At 41.8% G+C, this 25,823-nt stretch overlaps 1 protein-coding gene across 1 annotated transcript; it reads left to right on the top strand.

Annotated features, from left to right (window-relative positions):
• Positions 1-1,920: 1,920 nt before the first annotated feature.
• Positions 1,921-23,878, top strand: LOC117541180 (PDZ domain-containing protein 2-like; the record flags this gene model as incomplete). Its single annotated transcript, XM_034208312.1, is given in 15 exon segments — positions 1,921-2,038; positions 2,225-2,357; positions 3,293-3,377; positions 3,534-3,637; positions 4,112-4,277; positions 6,922-7,694; positions 7,697-7,840; positions 8,233-8,377; positions 10,378-11,296; positions 11,298-12,941; positions 18,198-18,315; positions 18,869-18,970; positions 20,464-20,707; positions 21,487-21,621; positions 23,467-23,878. Coding segments are annotated over 15 exon segments (4,997 nt in total), but the record flags the coding sequence as incomplete, so codon positions are not given.
• Between the last annotated feature and the right edge of the window lie 1,945 nt (positions 23,879-25,823).

The following is a 25,823-nucleotide window of genomic DNA, read 5'->3' on the forward strand; positions in this document are numbered from 1 at the left end:
CGTGTCCGACTATCACAAGTAGAATCATAATACGCCGGTAAAATGTGCCTGTAGGAAAACGGTTTATGCCACAATAGGATAGCAATAGCAAGTAGTCAGTTTTAGCTTCGGTTGCTATGCTAACATCACCCATTTTATACCAGAGAAACTTTCATAACAGCGTTGTGATACCAAACAGCGTCAATTCAGACTGACACACATTCACTTAGGCTAATGGGAACTGGGGATATGTATCAGCTGCTTGTGTGAGTCGGACAGTGAATACTTTAGAGCTGCAGTGTGAGCTAACCGGGAGCTAACGGAGGAGAATAAACTCCCGTGGAAGAGCAGCCAACACTGCAGCGGTCGGTAAATGCTGCAGAAACACATTAATAAACAATGAACCACGGCACTCTGGAGAAAAGTATAAGGTTGGAGAAGTCGTTATTCAATTTATTCTGGCTTCGTGTGATTAAAAGCAACATGATCATCGACCCGACGCAGTTCCCCGTTGTTGTGAGCGCCGTAATGCCGTTGGGGAGCAAATCAGCGATGTAAACGGTGACGTCATGACGCAGCAGCGGCAGCACCAGTCGGGTGCTGGGCGGTGTGAACAGAGCGGGAGCAGAAAAGGGAAACCGGAACTGAACCAGAAAAGCTCTAGCTCGGAGCTAGAAAGGGAAAAGCGCTGGTGTGAAAGCCGCAAAAGTGTGGTCCGCGGACCACTGGTGGTCCGTGAGCGCCCCCTAGTGGTCCGTGAGTATATTGGTAAAATTTCACATTTGAAATAAATACATTTATTTAAGTTTTTCCCACTCTCGCGGGAATATCTCCGCAATGGAACGAGCTTAAGTTTCACTTTCGATTGCATGATATAGCCCAGATAAACACCTTCATCACACATGTTGCCACTTGTTTGTACAATTTCCAGGCGATTTGTAAAAAACGATGTGTTTTTGGATATTTGTGGAGTTAGGTGGTCCGCGAGTGTTTTTTTATTGGTTAAGTGGTCCTTGGTATGAAAAAGTTTGAGAAACACTGGTCTAGAGGCAAGAGCTTCGAAGCATACGTCTCTCTTACGTCGAGGCGGGGGCAGGGGCAGATTCGTCGTTGAAGTAGATGCTGAAGACCACAAAGAAGTCTTGCATTTCGCATGTGATGTTTGTAAAGTTCCAAGTAAAGTCGTCCCTTGTAAAGTCGTCCGATGCCTTCCATTTCGTTTCGTAAGAGGATAACTAAGCAATCGGCCATTGTTGATTTCCGCGCGGTTTGGATTTTATGAAGCAGGCACGTAAACGGTGACGTCATGACGCAGCAGCGGCAGCTCTGGGTGGTGTGAACAGAGCGGGAGCAGAAAAGGGAAACCGGAGCTGAACCAGAAAAGCTCCCGCTCAGAGCTAGAAAGGGAAAAGCGCTGGTGTGAAAGCCGCATTATTAGCGTCATCGACAACATAATCCTTGAATCCAAACTTCACTATTTTTGGAGTAAAGCTAGCCACTGCCATGTTAACTGAGACTCCTGCCTTCTAGTGGGTGTCCAGGTTTGCGCGCACGGCGCTATAATCACGTTTTTCGAAAAAACTAAACGTAATATCTCACTACAAAAACAAACGCAAATATTTAATTTTTAAAAAGTCAAGTCCTTTCAAGTCATCTGTCTCAAGCTTAAGTCAAGTCTCAAGTCATGAATAACAAGTCAAAGTCAAGTCAAGTCTTTTATCAATGTTAGTCAAGCAAGTCTCAAGTCAAAAAATATGCGACTCGAGTCAACTCATGTGACTCGAGTCCCCACCTCTGGTAATAATTGAATAGAGAATAGAATAGCAATTGTTGCTCAAACTTTGCAGCAGCGTACCATAGTTGCTGCACTTGTTGTCAAAAAGTATTGTAAGCATATGGTGTATGTTGACTGCTTTTCTCTTCTGGATCATGATGTTTCAGAGCCTGCTGTTGGTCTCGGGATTGGAGTTTGCTGTCTGACCCTGGAGAACTCTTCTCCTGGCATCTACATCCACAATCTGGCTCTGGGTTCTGTGGCCAAGATGGACAGCAGGCTCAGGTTAAAACTACTGAGTCATCTTTGAATTGCAAACTGATTTACAGATGCAGCTGAAGTTTATGTGGAATTGCTTTGATGCAAAGATACCAAACATCATACGAGTTACTGATCATGAATGATGTGCGTACTGTATGTGTGGACTGAGGCTGTGGCTGTAAAGGGAAGTGTGTGTGCTCCTCTGTGCAGCCGTGGAGATCAGATCCTGGAGGTGGACTCTGTCAGTCTGCGGCACGCTGCTCTCAGCGAGGCCTACGCCATCCTCAGTGAGTGTGGCCCCGGACCTGTCAGTCTCATCATCAGCAGGCACCCCAACCCCAAGGTGAGAGGACGCATGTCTCTATTTATACAGACACCAGAGGTGGAAAAGTTCTCAGATCTTATACTTAAGTCAAATTAAATTGACTAGAGTGTAGGAATACTCTGTTACAAGTTAAAGTCCTGCCTTCAAAAGGTTACTCCAGTAAAAGTACAAAAGTATAAGCATCAAAATATACTAAGTACTTAGTAGTAGTACTTAGTTTACTTAGTATTACCAAAAGTAAAAGTAGTGATTGTGCAGATTGGTCCATTTCAGAATAATATATATGATATGTTTTATAATGATTGATCATGAAAGTGTTCTCAAAGCTGGTAAAGGTGCAGCTAGTTTGAATGACTTTGTATACTGCAGGGTAGCTGGTGGATTGACTCCAGGTGGAACTAAAGTCTGATTTAACACTTGATTATATTTCACATTACTAATCCAAAAAAATGACTAGTAGTAAACTTAGTTACTTTACAGCACTGACCGATACACATAAGAACATGTATCTATTACTGTGAGGGAGCCCTAATATCTTTAGAACAGCCTTGATTTTGGGGTCAGATTCCAAACATAGCAGGAAGTGTCCCGCAGGTTACTTGAAGCTTGTGATAGGGACAGTAGAGATGTTAGTAACGGTCAGATTTGTCAAGTTAACTTGCTGTAGGAATGTTAAAAAACATGTGGTTCCTTTTGTGGTTCCTTTTGGAGATAATTGATTGGACAACATTCTAATTTTGGTCAGACCATTTTATTTCAGTTTCTCCTTGTAAAAAATAAAAACAGAGCTCACTTTCACACGCCCACATGTTTCTTACATGCTATATTTGTTTTATACACACACATACGTATACATTACATACATTTGTATTTATCCTTCCATATGGTGGCATCGTCTCTGTATTCATTAGTGTCGTACAGTTGTTATAAAGCCTTCTGTTGCCTTTCCTCAGGTATCAGAGCAGGAGATGGATCAGATGATAGCCCGATCCACAAACAGGGACAAAATGAAAAAGAGACCCTCATCTCAGTCTCAAGGTCTGATATCTCTTCACCTGCATTTACGTTTGTCCTTTCTCTTCTTTGATTTACTCGTGGGTGTTACATTGCGAGCGAGAGTTCAGCAGCACGCCTCCGATGGGCTCAGGGTTGCTGTTCTAATCTGGGTGTAACGGTCCCTCCTGTCGTCTGCAGGTCCTTCCTGTAAGAGCCCCAGCCCCACGCTGAAGGAGCGGCAGGGGGACGGCTCCCCGGCCCTCAGCTGGACCATGAAGAGGTTCCTGGAGCCTGCCAGCAGAGTACGCTTTTATTTACCCTCCTGTCGTATTCGGGACAAATCTGACCCATTTACTACTTTCATCAATCATAAATATTGTGTTTTACAGTTGATTGCTTAAAGGTCTTATGATATCCTCCACAGTAGGCATCTGAAAATATATAACTGCTGATCCCCATTTTCTTAGAATGTTGACTGGTTTAGTCAACTTTGTAACATCTATGGTGTTCCTGGTCAGAAATGACAGCATAAGTAAATTAAGTAAATTATCAAAACATCTACATTAAGTAAATGTATTTGATGTTTCTATTAAATCCCAGGTGAATGCTATGTTTCTATCTCTGTCACACCAACATCAGTGAAATGGAGTAAAACCGATACACACATTATTTGTACAAATAGGAAAAAGTACTTTTGAATAGATTCAGTTCGTAATTTGGTTATGTTGATCTCTCTTTTCCTTGATATGTCCTTCTCTTGTGCTGACCCTGTGCAGCAGGGCTCTCTCAGCTCAGAGACAGAGTTATCTCAGTACTTCTCCCAGGACGCCTCCAGCCACTCCTTCCTGTCTGAGTCCGTGCTGACGGCCTCCAACAGTGAGGAGACGCTCCACCAGCAGAGCTGCAGCACCTCCTTGGAGGACAACTCTTCACGGCCTCATGGTACAACAGTCCCCAGTTCATTATAATATCTAGTGTTCTCTCATGCAGCAGTCAACTTTGACATTGTTCCCCCTGATTGAGCAGATATGACAGCTCTTTACAGAGGTTATCACAAACAGTCTCTCAAAATGTGAACATAAACATGACGTGTTGCTATAGCAACGCCTGTTGTTTACTGCGGTTCCTTAGAGAGAGAGAGAGAGATGCGAGGAGAGGAGAAGATGAGACAGACGAGGAGCAGAGAGAGAGAGATCGACGTAGGTGAGGAGGGAGAGAGAGAGAGGAGAGAGAGAGAGAGAGAGAGAGAGAGAGAGAGAGAGAGAGAGAGAGAGAGAGAGAGATGCCTCGTTTATTTCCCCTGTGTTATTATCAGAAGAGAACAGTGTTAAAGCTGTTCAATATCGTATTGCAGTCAGGATGTTCTCATCTGGTGCAAAGGGCTCATTTCCCCCATTCATAAGAGTGGAGACAATCAGACCCTAAGAACTACCGTGGCATCTGTGTCAGCAGTTGTCTCGGGAAATTATTCTGTAGCATTCTAAATAAAAGAATACAAGATTTCCTTAACCAACAATCCATCTTGAGTCAAAATCTAATTGGCTTCCTTCCAAAACACCGCACCACCGACCATGTACCCTTCACACTTTAGTTAACAAACATGTACACCAAACACAACATGGTAAGATATTCACTTGTTTCATTGATTTCAAAAAAGCTTTCGACTCTATTTGGCACGAAGGGCTCTATTATAGACTTCTACATTGTGGTATAGGGGACAACATGTACGATCTGGTTAAATCAATGTATTTAGGGAATAAGTGTGCTGTTAAAATTGGAGACAAACAAACTGAATTCTTCACCCAGAGAAGAGGCGTTCGTCAGGGTTGCAATTTAAGTCCCACTTTATTTAATATATATATAAATGAACTTGCTGTTCAGTTGGATCACTGTGCTGCTCCTGGCCTCTCCCTCCTAGATAGAGAGGTGAAGTGTCTGCTTTATGCCGATGACCTTGTTCTGCTGTCTCCTACTGAACAAGGACTACAACAACAGCTGGACATAGTAGACCAGTACTGTAAGAACTGGGCCCTGGCAGTCAATATGAAAAAAACTAATGTCATGGTTTTCCAAAAACGCCCCAGATGTCAGGAGAAGAAATACCAGTTTACCATAAACAATCATATCATCGAACATAGTATGAGTTATACCTACCTCGGTTTAACCATAACAGCATCGGGAAGTTTCAACATGGCAGTGAATGCACTCAAAGAAAAGCCAGAAGAGCTCTAAATGCAATTAAGAGAACATTTTATAATGTCCAAATTCCAATTAAAATCTGGCTCAAAATCTTTGATAGTGTGATCCAGCCCATTGCGCTGTACGGTAGTGAAGTATGGGGTCCACTCAGTCACCAGAGCTATACCCGCTGGGACAAACATCCAACAGAGTCTTTACATGCAGAATTCTGCAGATACATTTGACGTGTTCAGAGAAAAACACCAACAAATGCATGTAGAGCAGAATTAGGCAGAGACCCACTGATCATTAACACTCAAAAGAGAGCACTAACATTCTTTAACCACCTTAGATCCAGCCCCCGAGACACCCTCCACTCCAAAGCCCTCCAAAGCCAAGAGCTAACCCAGAGAAGAGTCCCCTATCAGCTGGTGCTGAGGCTAGCTGCCCCCTCAGAGCCACTCTGACCAGTCTCTCACCAACACTGCTCTCCAAACACCAATCACAGTCAAACGCATTATAACACAATGCAAACACAACTATTTACAACATTGGGAAGAAGAAACTAAAAGCCAAAGTAGATTAGAATGTTACCTGGCTCTAAACAGAGAGTATGAGCTGGCAGAATATCTCTCTAATGTCAGAGACAGAAAGCAGAGACAGATCCTAACCAAGTACAGGCTCAGTGACCACAGACTGGCAATCGAAACAGGAAGACTCAAAAGAATATGTGGTCACTGTACGACAGGTGAGACTGAGACAGAGATGCACTTCCTCCTGAAGTGCCAAACATTCAACAAAGTAAGGAGCGTTTACTGGAACAAGTTGAACTCTGTAATCCCAGGTTTCAAGGAGGTTGATGACCTCTCAAGACTGAGAGTACTCCTAGGAGAAGGAGACAAGGCACATCTTGCTGCCCAATATGTATACACATGCCACAACCTGAGGGACAGTGAATGAGACACACACACACACACACACACACACACACACACACGTGTTGAAATGTAATTGTATCACTGTATATATATATCATCAATAATATGCAAACATTTGAAATGTATGTTAATGGTGTTAATTATTTTGTATTGTGATGCTTTGGCAACATTGTTTAATTTAACTTTCATGCCAATAAAGCTCCTTTGAATTGAATTGAGAGAGAGAGAGAGAGATTCAGAGGAGTATCCAAACATTATAAAATATACCGAATACATTTGAATACTCTCCAATATACCAATCTACTGAACATATAGACATATTGTGCTATATTAAAAATGTGTACAGTAGATTTAACTGATACTTTGTGGAACCATGTTGTCTGTTTTTATTTGGAAATGAAACGATTGGTTCATTTCTGTTGATATCATTAGCTGCATCTTATTCTAAGCATTCACCCTCTCTCTAACAGAAGTGGAGAGTGTGTACCCCGCCTCCCCAGAGAAGCCCCCTGCTCCTCTGAACCACCATGTGGAGGGTGTGTGTCAGCCCATCTCTGTCTCCAGCCCCACCTCAGTGCGAAGCCCACTCCTCCGTCAGCGGCGGGTCATGTGCTTTGAGGATGTGCTCAGTGATGAAGAGGACTCCATCACCACGAGGAGCACCGCGCTCCTCCACAGGACAACAAGATCTGTTCCCTTCAGTGAAGCCGAGGCATCTGACATCTCCAAATGCGATTCAGCAGTTTTAATTGCTGCATCATCGTTGGATATAAATGGAAATAGTGAGGATGATGGGGGTCTGCAGAGGTGTGGAAGCCTTGAGGTGACCACTCCTCTCTGTGGCAGTTTCTCACAGTGTGAGGAAGCTCTCACCAATAAGTCTGAGTCTCCTGGTCCCGAGTCACCCCTCATGCTTATCTGCAAAGCAGGGGGGTCAATCTGTACGCTTAGTCATTTGACCATCAATAGTGAGAACTACACAAACCCAGACGATGTACAGCTGGAGTCAAAGCGCTCCCCCAAGCTCGAGCATAAAGCCATCACACGAGTCAAGAGTATGATGAGCATCGAAGCACCCAGCCTGCCCCAGCAGCAGAGGTCTAAAGCTGATGAGCCCCCCCCAGGCATAGCACCCGCCCAGTCCCCTTCCTCTGCCCCACTGGGGGTCAGAAACCCCAAGACTGCTGGTGGGCTGGTCCCCCATCAGCACTGTAAGAAGGGAGATGCCGGCGAGCTGGTGGGTTGTTTTGTACCATCGACACGGTCAGCCTGAGGAGGAGCGAGGACGAGTCCTTCGGTCTGGACCTGGAGATCATGTCCTCCCCTCTGAAGGTTCTTATTGCTGGGCTGAAGCCTGGGGGGGGCCGCGGAGAGGGTACGTCTGAGTGGGTTCATCTTCATCCAGGTCCAATTTACTGTATATATAGATCAGATCATATATGCAATAGCACACACAGTATGTGTGATAACTTTTGACAAAGTAATTAACAGTAAATAAAGACTGACAACACAGCATATTTTGTTTGCTGTATACTTTGAAAAGAGGGAAGTATTATTTTGTCCTTATAAACCTTACCAGCATAAACTTCATCATAAGTTTACGGAGCTATAAAGTGTCCGTGCATCTTGTTGTCTTCATGCTTGTTACTCTCACTCACGAGAGAACAGCACAACCAGACATGAGATTGGATTTTAAAATCAAATTGATTACAATGAAATAATAACCATGTAAAGGCTACTCTTACATACATTCAATCTCTTTTCTTTCATCCTACATCCAGGAATCTACAGGCAAGCTGTGTCCTGGAGATGAGATTGTCTCATTTGGAGAGAAACTGGTGCGCTCCTCCACTTACGAGGAACTCTGTGAGCTCATGCACAACCTTCCAGTTACCCTGTCTTTGGAAATTAAGAGACCGGTTTCAGGTAAGAACTTGATTCTGATCTTTTTAAGTAGCAGCGTTCCTGATGTGGGGGAAGTCTATCAAATCTGGCTAAAGTATGCAATGCAGCGTCATGTGGTCTGCGAGTGTACTGGTACATTGTCTCATACAGCTTTCCCAATAAACATGATTTTAGATGAATCATTTTAAACGCTCATCACTCGAAAGTGGAAAGTGATCTCAGGGGCCAAGCCTGCCGCCTCAGTGGAGATTGTGTTGTACTCAGGGATAAGTGAGTGTAGCCAATGGATGGATGACATGCATTTTAATATTTTTGGTCTGCTACATCAACACTCTAAATCATTTGACTCAGAAACCAGATGCAGACATTTAAATGACATATTTTGTCAAGGCACCCCCTGGTTTTAAATGGATTTGTCAGAATACAGTTAGTTATTCTCCCAGTTCTGATTTAAAAAAAATGCTAACATCACACTTTCCATCCATGGCTTGTATGCTACATTGCAAGCATGTTTGCTCAGCCTGCCAGCTGCTGTCAATCACACCAGGACTCTGCCACGCCCCTCTCCCTGGTGAAAGGAAAAGGAGCATTTCAAGACCTGAAGTTTTAACAATCTGCTGACCATTTTCTGGACTGTAAAAAGGGGATGAGCTAAATTGATTTCACTTTAAATACATCTGTGCAGAGAAAATCCTATTATTTTCATCAATGTTGTTTTCCCTGCACCTGCACCTGCATGTGATGTATATTTGTATGTATTATATTTGTATTACGCTTCGTTTTTGCAAGCTTTTAGCACCAGAATGCTGCTCAGTTTGCTTTGAATAGAGCGCCATTTCTTTCCCTCTTATGCCAACCTAAGATTTAGGATCAACCCTCCCTCACTTACTCCCCCAAAGCAACCTGCCAGCTCCCGGCTTTCTATCAATGGTGACTATCATATACACAATTGTACCTTTAGGTAACAGTACCATATCTACCCTCTAGTTGAACTCCCTGTATGCTATCTATTTGTAGTTTATAGTAAAGTAGTGTGCATCTTAATTTAGCTTAGAATAGATATTGCTGTGGAGAGTTGTATCACATTACTCTTCGGGGTGCAGATTTAGAATCAAATATTTTTGTAAACATTTTCAACATCCATCAACTAATTACAGAAGTTAGTGATTCTTGTTGAAGGCTTGTATTTCATTTAATAGAAATCAAATATTTGATCAAAGAAATGTATCAATCCTCTGACAAATGTTTTTCCTTTACTCTCCTGCACTGAAATACTGAAAACGTTGACTTTAATTAAATGTATTATGTCATCAGATTTCACATAACTGTATTAGGTTCAACTTAATATTATTGCTTTCAACTAACTTAATACACTTATGTGAAACTGATGACATCATAGATTGAATTAAAGCCAATGTCTCAGTTTGTTCAGTGGAAGCATCTTTCAAAACATGATGTGTTATGTAAGAAAAAGCACCAGAAGAACTACATCCACAGCAATGTCTCTAGTATTCTAAATGTTCTGAACTAATTATTGAATATATTTCTCTCTCCTAACCATAGACATTAACTGCACCATTTGATCTTTGCTGACGTATTATAACACCTCTGATGCAATGTAGTATAGTATGTAGTGACTTTGTTCTGTACGTCTTAGCTTGAATACATCGCTAGGTAGGAGAAACATGGTGTGCCAAAGATTTCATCCAACTAGAAATGTCCCGACTGTAAGTTGAATTGTGTTTGTTATGGCTCTGGTTTAGAAATGTGAATCTGTATAGAGGTCAGGGCCGGTTTGTGTGTGCGTGTGTGTGTGTGTGTGTGTGTGTGTGTGTGTGTGTGTGTGTGTGTGTGTGTGTGTGTGTGTGTGTGTGTGTGTGCGTGCGTGTGTGTGTGTGTGTGTGTGTGCGTGTGCGTGTGCGTTTCCAAAAATGCGCAATCCATTTACCATTTCAGAAAAACCTCAACATCGAAAACGTTTACTCACTGTCATTAAGTCCTTACTTTACTTCTGGTCCCAGCTGTAGATCGCCTTTCCAGTTTGATGATGTCATCAGGGAGCAGTGATGGAGGCCCGACTCTGTACCCAGCCAGATGTGTTCAGAGAACATCTGACGAAGGACAAGCATTAAGTGAACATTCAGGGAATTCCAACCACACAGCCCAAACTGACCATGACGTTCAAATACCCATCACCAATATCGATGACATTTTATCAGAAGTGAGCCCCCGCAGTGATACACACAACACATTCCCCTACATAACATCACCTGATGAGCCTGTATCCTGCTGTTCAGGCCCACAGACAGTCACCCTGTCACAGGAAGCCATCATTCAGCTCCCAACACAGTCTAGCCCCCAGGACTGTTGCATCTTAGAAGCAGGAAGTGGACAAGGTGCCATGCCTCCTGTGGAGACAACACATGAGAACCACCTATCTCACCTGGAACCACCTGAGGCTGGTTCTAAGTGTATGTATCCCACAGGAGATGACAGTGATTCGTCCACCACTGACGACAGTGTAATGGTCAGTAAGATAGCCGACAGTAGTGGGAGTCTTCTGGAGCCCTCCTCAGATGAGGAAGAAGTGGAGTTGTTTTCATTCAATGCCCAGCAACCTGCTTCTGATGGACTCTGTAATGTAAGCCTGTCACCAAAGGGGTCTTCAACTTCTCAGCATGCCAGCTGTCCAAATATAAACCTGGATCAGACCCTTGATGTGCCGCAGGGCTCTGCTGATGTCTCTCTGACAGACAAAGACAACTCAGGCCAGTCCTCACAGCTCTCTCAGCTGTTAGGGGCCTCCTCTACACAGCCACCATGCCAACCATTCAACAGTACTCCTACAGAGTGCCATATCAGAAGTGCCACTGAACCTTGTGACAAAGTTCAAGCAGGTGTGGCATGCAGTCCTGGGACACTCAGCACTTACAGCAGCCCCCCCCCCAGCAGATAACCACAGTGTCATTCAGGGAACCGTCGAACACTTGCATCCAGATGCCTTGCTGACCTCAGTTTTATTTAAACATTTAAATACACAAACACCACATTTACCTTCAATTGAATTGGAGACCTCAGGTTCATGCAAATCAAATAAAACTGTGCCAGCATCAATGACAAACAAAGAAAAGCAGTTTGAGTGTAAAACATACCCTCATGCTATGTCTGTACTTAAGAACACCTCTGGGCTTAAAGGCTTTGATAGTTCAGACCCCCCCGTGTGCAGTAGTAACTTTAAAACTCAAATCAGAGCAAGCACTAGTGCTCCCAAATTGAAAGGCCTTAGTATTAAGAGCAAAATCAAACCACAGGAGGAGCCTCTACAAAAAACTACCAAGAGTGAAAGTCCAGCTCCCTTAAACCACTCATCAAAACCAGCAACATCCATATCCAGCTCTTTAAAGACATATACCCAGTCTGATATATACAGCTGCCATGATTTGCCCAAAGTAATGGACAGAGGGCAAGTTACAGCTGGGTCTTCAGGTAGCTCACTGCACTCTGAAGAGCTGGCTAAAGAGAAGGACCTCCATTCAGGCTCCAAAGCACCCATCCAAACACCCCTTCCTGCCACTCAGAGAACGTTTATTGAAGTTCGACTGTCTCCCATATCTGGTTCATCAGCACCAGTTGTAGCAGACCATGAAACAGTGAACCCAGAAGACTCTCAACGCTCTCCAAGACACAGAGATGCCAGATCAGCAGCCATGCTTCCTCCTGCCAACTCCACAGTAGACAAAACAAGCGGCATGGTCAGTGACACAGTGTTGAATTCACTTTGTTCTACTAAAGAAACATGTAATGGATCAAAACCCGTTGCTATAGGGGAGTTGAGTGAGAGCTTAAAGTTATCCAGACTGTCCATAAAGACGCCAGAGAGGCGAAGTCTCTCCACAGAGGCTGCCATGTCTGCAGACTTCAACCCCTTCTCTGTCCGACATAAGATAAAGTCCTTTGAAAACCTGGCTAACTTTGACAGGCCGGCGGCTAAAAGCACTGACATTCAGTCCTACGCTCTGGCATATAGAGCCTCTCTTAACCAAAGGATTGCTGGTTATATGGGCGTGGTTAATTCTATTGACTGCCGGCCACGGCAAAGGAGTTTAAGTCCTTACGTGGAGAATCTTATTCCTACCACACCCTTCTCACCTTTTCTTGGTAAATCTCCATCTAATATTACATTAATAAATATTGAGCTTCCATATTCGAGCCGTAACACAGCCTCCCTGTCAGAAGACAGCCCTGAGGCTCGAGTTCAAGATAGGGCTGCTCCACACACTCCTCAGGTTCTGCGCAGGAAACACGGCAAGTTCCCCCGCAGCAGGGTGCGGCAGCTCAGGGCTCTCAGTATGCCCGAACTGGAAAAACTGAGCACAGAGGACTTTACCAGAGGCCATGGTGAAGACGGAGATACACTTGAGCCTGGCAGCTATCCCAATATTCCTACGATAGCAACCGAGAGCTCTCCACCTGCTGCAACCCTGACAGAAGCAGAGGTGAACGGGGGGAGCAGGACTGATCCGGGATCCGATGAAGAGACCCCTGGAGCAGGCACAGAGACACAGCCGCCCAGCTGGTCCATCAGGTGAGGAGGCCATTATATTCATGGAATGTACACAAAGCACATTGTAGCCATTAGTGTTACAGGAATGTTGACTGTGGTGCCCCCCGAGGTTGTATCCAGACACTGCAGCAGAATGCTTTAAAGAAACGTTGCTATCAGAAACAATGTGCGACATGTTTTGGACGTAATATGTTTTTTTACATTAGCAAGCATCGCTAACACTCAGAGCTAACGCTGTACTGGAGAGAATATGTGTAAAAAAGCAGGAAATAAAAAAAGGAACTCACCTTGTGCTAAACCGGCAAGAGAAAAAGCATTTGAGCTCCATACTGTTTAAGAAATAATCCTTGAAGTGGTTTGGAACATGATATGGTGTTTAATCACGGCAGCATTTAGCTGACAATCTGCAGGCAGAGAGGAGACCTCCTTGTGCTCAAAAGTGGGCGGGGCCAACAGCTACTGACCCAGAATCAGCAGTTCTCTAATGGCTAGTGATGTTACGTATTGCGCCGAGGCTTCGGAGCGTGTGTCGAGTAATCCCCGAAGCTTTTTGTGAAGCATGTATCGAGGCTTGTATCGTTTTGTGCCAGTGACGTCATCGATGACAAACGAAGCCTCGCTGCCTGTCGATACCACGTGACTGCTTCACGAAGCGATTCAGATCGGTTGAACCGTTGACCCACAACGCTCATAATACCCATGGATGTATAATAAGAACCATATTACCCCTCCTGTACCCGGGCCCGGTGACACGATGAAATCAAGAGAGCTCAGACCCTCACTTATATAGAGGTCGGAACATGTCATAACGTATAAATAGATACAAGCATAAATAAATGTAGGAATAAAAACATGAATAAATACAGGAATAAATATGTTCCAGTGTTTTCAGGGAGCTGTAGTGTGTGTGCTGTGGCTCAGCTGGAAAGCAGTTGACTCACGACCGCAGGGTCTCTGGTTCAACGACTGAACAATACGTATTTTTTGTTGTTTATAAAAGCTACAGCTAAATGAGACAATGTAGTTAATAAATGTATTCTTTGATATGGTTTAGCCTTTCTCAGGCTACAACATGGTTAAGTTTATGAAGGAATGCAAATCCCTCTTTGCAATGTTTACCAGCCTCCTTAGGCTTTTCAATCACAATCATTCAACTGGAATAACAACAATATTGTTAACATTAAGATATGATTTTATGTTCGTTGTTTAGAGTTATTCTAAGGCTTTACTCATTGGGAACTCGGTGTGAGATAGAGCACACTGTTGAGATGTCCAATCTGCCTGTTTTACACACTTTGACCAACAGGGGGTTTGTGTTCAAATGAAGCCCATGATGAAGCCTCATGAGATGAACCCTTTTGCGAACCAATTGGCTGGAAAGCTTCAAAGCTTCATAAGGCTTCATCTCACCATCACTACTAATGGCGCATTTCCATTGCAGGGCCTTGCTCGGCTTAGTACGGTATAGTTAGGCCTTGTTAGGACAGGCTCACTTTATGCTGCGTTTCCATTACAGTTTAGTAGCTGGGGTAGTAACTATAGTAACGCAGTGTAGGCGGAGCCGTGACGTCATCTTCAATCCGAACCACAGAAAAACAACATCAGCCGTTAGCTGTCAGCACTCAAGCTCACAGCTCCTCATATCTGTTCAGAAACTAGACAAGTACAAACCACAGTGGGCTGCTTCAAACCACAGACTGTCTGTGTCATGGCGAATACAGTCGCTGCTTTATTTATGTAAATCGCGGTCAAATATGTTCATTTTGTTGTAGTTGTAGCCCCCTTGCCAGCGATTCTCTCACTCTAGTTTAGCATACTCAGCCCGACTCAGCCTGGTTGTTGTCCCGCTAAGAACCTCGATTTTATGGGGCCAGAAAAACTGTGAATAGTACCCGCTAGCCCAGGCATGGGCAAACTAAGGCCCGTTGGGCTTTTTAATCCGGCCCGCCGAATATTGGTACAAAATTGTCCAAATTATAGTAAAGACCGCATTCATTTTTCCTTTTTCCTGCAATACCCGGCATTTCAGTTGATCCCACTAGATGGCGCACTCTAGACACAATTTACCTTTGCTGGAGTCTGGTCTATTCTCTGGCCCCACTCGGCAACCCGGCAAGATCTAAGAAGCAAATACGTCACGCTTACATTGGAGGGGGCGAGATTAACCTGAGCAATAACAGTTCATGGCGAGTACGGCGAATACAAGTTGTAACAAGCAGTAGCGCTGAGCAAAGTGACTAGAACGCGACCACACACTTATAAAAAACACTTATATAAAGTCAGGCAACACTAACCACGCTTAGTGTGATTCTGTTCATTTTACCTTACTTTAATGACCATCCGTTCGCTGTTATTGACCATTGTGAAGAGCCAGACGTTTTCCTGTTGTTTTGTATTATAGCAGTTATCGGATGGAATCAATACATGGGCTACATGTATTGATATTGTATACAAGTAAAATCATAACGAAAACTACGCCGGTAAAATATGGGTGTAGAAAACGGCATAGGCCTATGCCACAATATGATAGCAACAAGTAGTCAAGATAGTCTGATTAGCTTTGGTTGCTATGCTAACATCACCTGTAGAATGCCAGAGAAACTTTCATAACAACGTTGTGATGCCAAACAGCTTTCAGACTGAAACACATTCACTGATGGGGGATATTTATCAGCTGCTTGTGTGACAGTCAGACAATGAATACTTTACAGCTCCCGCTGCCACGAGTTAACAGTAGGGTAGACTAAACTCCGGTGCACGAGCAGCACTGCAGCGGGCGGTAATGCCGCTGAATAGTGATGGCAGTTTGACACTGAAGCTTCGAACGGAGCTTCAACCCTGGACTTCCTATTTCATAGAAGCAGTGCTTCGAAGCTTGCTTCAAATCATGTGACATGTGACGTCCGAAGCAGCAACTGCTTCATTTCCTGAATGAATCACTTGACTGGTTCGCGGTCCATTCACGCGATTCAATGCACTGCCTCGTCTCGATTCTGACAGGTGACAGGTTGAAACAGTTTCAAATTTGAGCGCTTCAACACTTTATGACCGCTCTAAACAATGCACAATGTGTGGGTTGTTGTCGTAGTTTGCGTTGTTGCTGTTGAGTTGTTGTTTGTATTGCTTGCATTTGAATTGTAGTATCATTATAGAGCAAGCCAGGAAGAAAGATAGGTCGTTCTGGCTCGGGAAACACTTCGAAATGTGGAGAAGTTGTGAACAAAAAGACAATTATCAGTAATATAAAAACACTTCAATATTTTAAGGAATAGATAGCCCAGTGGATAGAGCCGGCGGCCCGAATGCGGCGATGTCCTCCGCGCAGCTGGTTCAAAGCCCGGAATGGATGTATTTTAAATAATCATTGCTTTTCAACTTTAATAACTGATAAAAGGCCCTCTCCGCCCAAAAACATGTCCAGCACTCTATAGTCTCTTCTCAATAACCCAATACACACAATTATCAATCTTTAATTGCAAATAGAACATGATATTCAGTCTTAGTGTGTGTGTGTGCATCGAATATTTTTCAAGGCAAAGATACGTTAAACCCACTGCAGCCTTGCACTTCGCCAGGAGAGGTCGCTGTAACTGAAGCTTCGAGAAATGAACCTATTTCCGACACAATTGTCCAAGTGGTTCGATGCTTCATTCAAAGCTTCATTTTGCCATCACTACCGCTGAACCACATTAATAAACAATGCACCACGGCACTCTGGATAAAGGTATAAGGTTGGAGAAGTAGTTATTTAATTTAATCTGGCTTCGTGTGATTAAACACTACCCGACGCAGTCCTCTATTGATGTTGTTGTGAGCGGTGTTGCGGAGAAAATTAGCGACGTAAAACGCTGTGTGGGTCATAATAAGGCACGTAACGGTTACGTCATGACGATGACGCAATAATTCACCTTTGAACCTAATTCACCCTTGAACCTGCATCTGTAACAATGAGTGGAACAAAGAAAATAAAAGTCGACAATGAGTTCCAAGTGTTTAATGAGTGGACAGCTACATTTTTTTTTCACCGATCTGCTACTGGCCCGGCCCATCTGTCAAATTTTAAAACTGATAGTGGCCCCCGAGCCAAAAGGTTTGCCCACCTCTGCGCTAGCCGGTAATACGCCTAGTGGAAACGCAACCAAAAACGGGCCGTGCACGGCACGCTTAAACCGCGCTGTAGTAGAAATGTGCCATAACAGGGCTGAAATAGAGGGATATGAGGGATGTCTAAAATGCATGATCTGTTTGGTATTTTGAGCGAAACACATCATAGACATAGAGAACTTTTTTATATATGTGAGACCCATAATATATGCCTAAAAATAGCATAATAGGAGACTTTTAATGCTATGAGAGGAAGAATCTGAGAATGTATTTATTTATTATGTATTATATATTGTGGTTTTGCAATATAATGTCATATCATGAAATGTTTAAATTTGAGGAGAAAAGTTGTCATCATAAGTCATATTCTATACATTTTGAAAAAAAACCCTTCTTTCTCTGTTTTAATCCAATCCAACTTTATTTCTACAGCACATTTAAAAAACAACAGAGTTGAACAAGGTGCTGTACATGAATAAATATAACAACAGCATAGGTTATATAAAATATAAGGTTACATCCAACATTGTTTTATTTTCTGAGTTTGTTGAGTTATTTTTAATATATGTTATCATAGATCACTTTACTGATATTAATGGAAGAGAATTAGGACCAAACATAAGGGAACATTTGTTTTTGTTATAATCTAGCTCTAGCAAAAGATCGTTATTTTAGTTAAAATGCCAGGCAGGAAGAAATCACAGTGGTAACATTTGCATTTTAAGAATAAAGAAATGTCGAAAGCAGAAATGTGATTGTTCTACTGCTTATACTCAAGAGGTTTTGGGGCGTCTTGAGGATGGAGACAAAGAAAAACCTTAGAGCACCTTTTATTTTCATGACTTCTACTCAAATCAAATCAAAGTTTGTTTATTTAGCACAATGTCACAAAACACGTTCTCAGTGGGCTTTACAGATTAGCAAACATAGATGACAGTGTGAAATATGTATTTGTTCTGTTTTATTAAACAGGGAAGTCTTCAACACATTCTAAACATTTTGGACTCTTTCTGCCTCCCTGATAAAAACAGGAAGTTGGTTCCAGCCAGAGGGAGCTGAGCGCTCGGTCTCCTGATCTCGTTTTGCGGACTCTGGGAACTACTAAATCTTCTAAAATCATGTTTGAAGTCAGAGGCAAGTGTTGTTTAAATATGAATATGGTTTGGTGTGCAGTTTAAAGGAGCTGTCCTCGTCTCCTGAGCGTCGGTGTAAGCTGCAGAGCCTGCTGCCCCCCCCTCCGCTCAGATCATACGTGTCGGCCCTGCTGCAGGAGGCTGAGGGGCTCCCCCAGGTAACACTGTACTGCAAACACACATCTGTTCGGCATTCAAAATGTTAATCAAGTAAAAGTACAAAAGCATTAGCATCTCAGAACACTTAGAGTAACACAAGTAAAAGTAGTCAATGTGCAAATGTTTCAGAATAATATATATGATATGTTTTATAATGATTGATCATGAAAGTGTTCTCAAAGCTGGTAAAGGTGCAGCTAGTTTGAATGACTTTGTATTCTGCAGGGTAGCTGGTGGATTTACTCCAGGTGGAACTAAAGTCTGATTCAACACTTGATTAGATTTCACATCATTCATCCACATCTGTGAAGTAACTGAAGATATTAAATACATGTAGTGGAGGAAAAGTACACCATTTACCTCTGACTTATAGTGGGGTAGAAGTACAAAGTAGCAAAAAACTGAAATACTAAAGAAGTAAAGTACACGTACCTCAAAATTGTATTTAAGTACAGTACTTAGTTTCTTTACACCACTGTCGGTTTCACATGCAGTAACATCGTACAGGTTCCACATAGTTTAGTCCTGCTCACCGTGTGATTGGCTCTGCAGGTCCATGACAACACTCACCTGGTGGTCCTGAGTAAGGAGGAGGGCTCGGGGCTGGGTTTCAGTATCGCTGGTGGAGTGGACCTGGAGCAGAAGGCCATTACAGTGAGTACAGTGAGGAGGAACGCACTGTTCAATATCTATCTGTATATTACCAGAGATGGAAGAAGTACTCAGATCATGTATTTGTGTAATGAGTACTCATTCTGCAGAATGGGCCATTTGAGCACCATATATATTCAATTATTGTATTATAATTATTGCTTTTAACACTTCAATGTTGCACTACTTTAGCTATGATCACATTTAATATTGTATTAGTTGACTTTTATTGTGTTAATGATCTTAATGTACAAAGTAGTTAGTAGCAACAGAGTGAGAATGAGAAACAGAACAGTGCAGATTCACACGAGGTAAAAAAAGAATACTAATACATGTTTGTCTTGGGATTGTTAGATATATTTACATGTGTGAGTGCAGGTCAAAGTCATTGCTAATAACAGTGCAGATTTTGTGTACAGAACTAATGCACAAGCTGTATTTGCACTTTAGTTGTTCTTCTTTCTCTCAGCTGTGTTTAGATCCTCTTAGGTTCTGAACAGTAGCAGCTCTTCAGAAAAAAGAAGTCATGTATCCCCCCCACAGCAAAGGGGACAGTGCAGATTGAGACAAAATAAAAAAAGAGTCAAGCACACATTATTAAATAAGGATACTTCCAAGGTAGTTAAAGTAAGTAGCAGCATTATAAAAAACTAACATTTAAAGGTAATGAAGTAGCAGCCAGTAATAACTGTAGTACAAAGTATATATTGCTCGGTCCTATTTTACAACAGTGTGGTTCAAGTTTTAATTAGTGCAAAAAGGTAGCAGCCAGTAATAACAATATTACATTATAAAATAGTATATATCCTCCTGGGACCCGAGTACAAAAAGTGTCGTCCAATTTCCTTTTTTGATGATTTTCTTCCTATCTAGGGATTACAAAAATCTGAAGCTCTTTTCTGACATGAAATAAGTAACATCGATGGCTTAATCAAGCTGAATACTTCAATAGATCAGTTGAAGGTATTTTTCACCACCACCATTATTTGTTCTGGGGAAGTTTTCTCAGAGAGATGCTGGGAAGCTGTTCCCTGAGAGGGAACCCTGCTGCCTGTTTCAGACATGCTGAAGAATGTCTGGACAGGATGTTAACTTGTGACTGTGTATTTGCTCTCATGCTGTTGTAAAGACTTGTGCTGGATATTCATTCATCACAGTTGGCATGAATGAACACTGAAGATAAAGAGAGGATGTGCAGATCTGGGTATTGCTGTCGTTGTACAATGTTGTTTTCTTTTGGAGTTTCATAGTTTATGTTTTGCATAAGAGATAATGATTGGGGTGCTTCGTCTCTTCTGTGCGTGTTGAACTTCATTCAGATAAGTGTTTCGTCCTGACTTGTGTGTGAAAGGTACCGCGGGGCTTATTCAGGCATGAGGCTGTTGAATGGTTGATCAGATTAACAAAAAGGGCTCAGGTGTTAATAATTAGGAAGTGTAAACAAGGTGAATTGTGGGATGGAGCTGGGATTATATAACACTTACCTTTGTGTGCAGGTTCATCGGGTCTTCACTAAAGGCACAGCGAGCCTCGAAGGCACCATCCAGAGAGGGGACAGCATTTTATCCATTAATGGCATTAGTCTGGGGGGTAAGACCCACGGAGAGACTGTGTCCTGCCTTCATCAAGCCAGACTGTCCATGCAAGCCTTAGTGGTCATTTGGAGAGATGAGGACGGTGAGCTGAGCTCTGACACCCCGAAGCAGCCCACCAGAAACAGGAGCGGGGGGGCCGGAGCAGGTAGGGCTTCATCCAATCCTGAAAAAACTGAAATGTGCCTTTAATTAAAATGAACAGAGTCCACATAATTAGGTTAGTTGAAAGCAATAATATTACGTTTAAATAAGAAATATTAGGTTCAACTCAATATTATTGCTAAGTCAGTGTGTACCATTAGAGGCTTGGGGGTTTGATTCCTGCAGTCAACATAGCATGGCCAACAGGGGCGGGATCTCTGTACATTGTTATTTCAATGGAATTTACAGTAGTCAGGGTTACTTTCAAAATGTAATCCGTTCAAATAACTGGTTGCATGTCAAAAGATGTAGTGGGTAACCTAATCTGAGTATCACAATATAAAAGTCATATAACCTGATTACTTTCTGTTACTTTTGGATTAGCTCATAATCTAGTGCAATGCAATAAAAAAAGAGAAAATAAATAAGAATAAGATGTTTTTGTATGTAACAATACAAATGCTGTTTAAGCTTAATACATTAATCAGAAGTATAAATGTACTTTAAAATAAAGAAGAATGAAAGTAACCTAAATATAAGCCATAAAGAAAATTCATTCAGTATGTATGTATCAAATACAGATACCTTTTTGTTTGTATCCTGATTACGTCATCTCTTTACATGTAATCTGTTACTCCCCAAGCCTGGCTATAATAAGGGAAAGTATTTGATACCCCTCAACAACAAGGCGTCTATCACTGTTTCCATGTCAGCTGTCATCAGGAACTTCTAATCAACTGTTTATGTTTGTCTTTTGTAATGTGCTTGTTGAACACTCCTCAGTGGTGGATGTGGGTCCAGGCGGGGCTTTAACGGTGGAGCTTCACAAGACCTCTACTGGCCTGGGCTTCAGTCTGGAGGGGGGGAAGTCCTCCAGTCAGGGAGACAGGCCTCTGCTGGTCAAACGCGTCTTTAAAGGTACAAGTCTCCACATCTCAGACACAGTAATGGATCAAAAGCTTTAACTTAGAGATATCACCATGACACCCCCCCACCATGAGGGCTCAGAGGCCTTTTCTTATTGGATCTAAGCTAATCTGTATACATTTTCAGTACATACATTTGCATAAAGCCAGGGTCAAAATGTGTGTTTTTTTGCTGACATACTGTATAGAGTGGCGAAGTCCCTCCCTCTCCGGTGGACCTCCATGGGACCTTATTTTGGAAAAATCATGTTTTGAAGTCAATGGAGAGAGAAAGATTATCTTTTGATCCCGTTTGAATTGTGCCACGAATTACACATATGATGTTTGTCAATTTAAAAGATCATTTTGCCAGTCAAAAAAAAAAAAATGTGTCGTATAACTGTGAAGTAACACTTTGTTTTGTGTGAAGCCGCTCAATGAACTACATCTCTGGTCTCGCACCACACACCAAGACGGTCGTCACGTTGGCACATTTCACCTCTTTCTTTCAGAATGAAGCGAAAAGTATTAAAAGAAGTGAAAATCACTACAAGTCTGGCCATGTTGAGAACTGTACACACACACAAGGGGAGTTAGTCGGTTCCGTAAGAGCCAGCATGCGGGACCGCGACTCTGGGATGTGTAGTCTTTCTAGTTTCTCAGAGACAGTTTCTAGTAAAGCGTCTTTGGGTTCAAGAAAAGCGCTATAGAAATATAATTTATTATTATTATTATTAGTTGCGTATTTTTCATAGTCTTATATTTCAACAGTGTTAAGACAAACTGTGACTTTTTTGACATGGAAATTATTTTTTAAGATTGACAAACATCATATGTGTAATTCATGGCACAATTCAAACGGGATCGAAAGATACGTTTTCTCTCTCCATTGACTTCAATACATACTTTTTCAGAAATAAGGTCCCATGGGGCGGAAGTAGATGGGCGTGACTTCGCCACTCTATAGGAGTCAAGGGCTGTTAGTGGGGGGATTCAGATGTCTCTTTGTATCAGTACATACATCATAGAATACTGTTGTCAGCCTTAAAAAAGTGTTCCTTTTATCCATGTTTTAAGTAACAGGCTTCAGAATAAAGATAGGGATGAAACAGGACAGTTTGCTGTGTAAGTGCTATAGGGATTTCTGCTGAGAGTCGTCAAAACTCTTTTGGAGAAAATGCCTTTAAAGATATGGATTGTGAAAATGTTGTACAGACTGCAGGTGAATAGGGTAACAGTTGTAACTAATATATATCACCAGGAAACTTCCCCAGTTCATTACTGACCTTAAAACTATAATTGTTATTAGAAGTGTTCTGAAATGTTTAAATATGGAAATAAGGCATTCACTTTTAGTGAATTGTGGGACACATTGACACAAAATGAGTTAAATACAAGCCTTAATGTGTATTTTTGAAGTTTTCTTAGTACTAGTCTGAAAGAAGACATGTTATGGAACCATAATAGCCCCAACGCTCCAAACTAAGCAGTGCATGAAAAAACATGTTTTGGCCTGAAGTGTTTCACCTTGAAGCTAATCATTAATCTTGAAACTATTGAAGTGTTTAGAGCTGTGTGTTCCTGTTCACAGTGGACTGTAGCATGCCTGTAGTCCTATTAATGAAAACATGATCTGTGTGAATATATTATATAACAGGGTCATGGTGTGGTACTGGTAAAATGATTTGTTAATTATTTTTAGGGGATTCATTACCACTGAGACTCTCAGCTGTACACAACTAACATAAATATAAAAATGTTGAGACGAGGGAACCGGAATATAACATGCTAATTTATTTCTTTAGCGAGCTGACTCAGACGCTCTATCTTTACCTTGATTTGCTGTCCTCTCCACCAGGAGGCGCTGCAGAGCTGTCCGGAGTGATCCAGGTCGGAGATGAAGTGGTGTCCATCAACGGCTGCTCTCTGGAAGGCCTTATGCACCACGATGCCTGGAGAATCATCAAAGCCACTGAAGAGGGGCCCAACCTCCTCCTCTTCCGCAGGCCCAGCACCAGACCATAATGAACGGGGAGGAAAAGAAAGCACTGTGAAGCAGCCCTCTGAAACACAAGCAGGACATGTGAGACATGTCCTGATGGACTTCATTGACATTTTGTGTTCTGTCTTGTTATTTGTGTTTGTGCTTAGAAGTAGGTCAAATTGCTGAATTATGAATTGTTCAGATGAAGTGCAGGTTGTTTACAATAGATTTACTTTGAAGCACTAAAGAAAACTGTTTTTAAATAAAGTCTGTTTGTGAAAACATCTGTGGCTGGTTGTGTTCAAACCATTCATGCTCAAATGTGAGAGAACTATTACTAATACCAAGTGAGAAGGGCTGTAGATCAGCAAATTATTAGGTTGACCTTCTAAACTCTCAGATTCAGAAATGTAACTTATTATAATTTCTTAGCAGCATTTCAAACCTTTCACTCTGTCGTCCACTTAAAAATGATCATTTAAAGGCTTTAAAGTTGAGGCTTTAAAGTTTTCGTCAAACTAGTTCTAAGACATCTTGGTTTAAGTATCCAATCTTTTATTTTCAGTTTTGTCATATATGTCAGTTGTATATACTGTCCTGTATTTGGAACAGTGAGACCACCACAGCTTCACCGAAAGTTCCTTTTTGATTCAATATTTAAGAAAGTTATGAAGCAGTCATTCTATGCAGTCATTTGTTGGTATAATTGAATTCACACCCTGGGCCAAGACGCTGGATACCACATGTGTTTGCTGATTACTGGGAACTCTTCAACCTAAAAGTACATTTCAGTTCTCTGAATTTGGCCAATGCTGGTTGGCTACTTCATTCCTGTGTGCACACTGTCTACCATCAGACTTAAACCCAGGAATCGACTGGATCCAGATCCAAATTTAACAATGAAGGGCCTTGTCCTTTGATTTAATGCATTGACCATTTCCCTAAATATCTTACTGTTATTCACGTTTAACATTTAGTTTTTTCTGTTTCTTGATTAAAGTCAAAATATAACTATACATAATTATATTCAATTGAAATGTAAATAACTCATGGTATTTAAATGAATTCATGTATTTATAATACCTTAATGATTTTCGGACATCATCAGACACCAATGTAAATAAGGGTAGTGGCTCATGTTTCACTCTCCAAACACTGTGATACACATCCAGCCTTTCTAACTTACAGTTTAGTTATAACGGATGTGTTAGGTTACAGGTTGGGTTCATGCCTGTCAGCTGATGTTATGTGGGTTGTTTCCAATATCAGGGTATCTGGCAGTGTGCAAACCCTTATTTTATCAACCTGATTCTAAACCTTCCTTAAATTCGATATCATATATTATACAAATCCCACCAAGCATATGTTAAAAATGGTTCCAATGACTTTGTCCAAATGACCACCAGATGTCGGTAAACACACACCGACTTTCAGTCTTTCTGTTCCTGCTATGGTACTGTGACTTCCTATGTGAATGGTACCGTTTTTGCAAGTGATAACATGCTCAAATATATCAACATATCAATACTGAGTTCTAAAATACTTCTTACCAAGTCAGCAGAACAGGAGTCAATGTGGATTTAACTGGGTTTCCCTCTACGTATCCATCACCAAACATTTTGTATTCACAACATGATGACATATTTAAGTACATTCTGCTACATCCACCAAGAAATAATACAAATAAAGCATTGACTTCTAATAAGGAAATTAGAATGTTCCTTTCAGTCACAATGAGTGGTGTTTGGACATATCTGCATCTATTCATCTTAAGAAAGACGGCTGGTGAATTGATTCAGTCAGCTTTTGCCAAAAAAAATGTATGTTACTCAATCAAAAACACAATGGTATATTCTTTTTTATATTCATCCTGGCTGGAACCCAGCGAGGAAAAATCAGAGAACATTAAAAAAAAAGCTGCGCAGGAAAATAAGTAAATCTACATGAAAGCTGGACAACAGATAAAACAGCAAACAGGAAGTGAACACCAAAAGGACAGGATATGGGCTTCAGTGAAAAATGGAGGGTACTTGTACTTTACTTGAGTATTTTCACATCATGCTACTTTATATTTTTACTCCACCACATTTTGTCGGCAAATGTTGTACTTTTTACTCATTTATTTGACAGATTTAGTTACCAGTTACTTTGCAGGTTTAGATTATAACACAAAATATGAATTTACTTACACACTATTATATTTCATTATAGGTTAAGCTAGCCAGTGTGTG

Source organism: Gymnodraco acuticeps, unplaced genomic scaffold, assembly GCF_902827175.1.
Source record: "Gymnodraco acuticeps unplaced genomic scaffold, fGymAcu1.1, whole genome shotgun sequence".
NCBI classification, from domain to species: Eukaryota; Metazoa; Chordata; class Actinopteri; order Perciformes; family Bathydraconidae; genus Gymnodraco; species Gymnodraco acuticeps.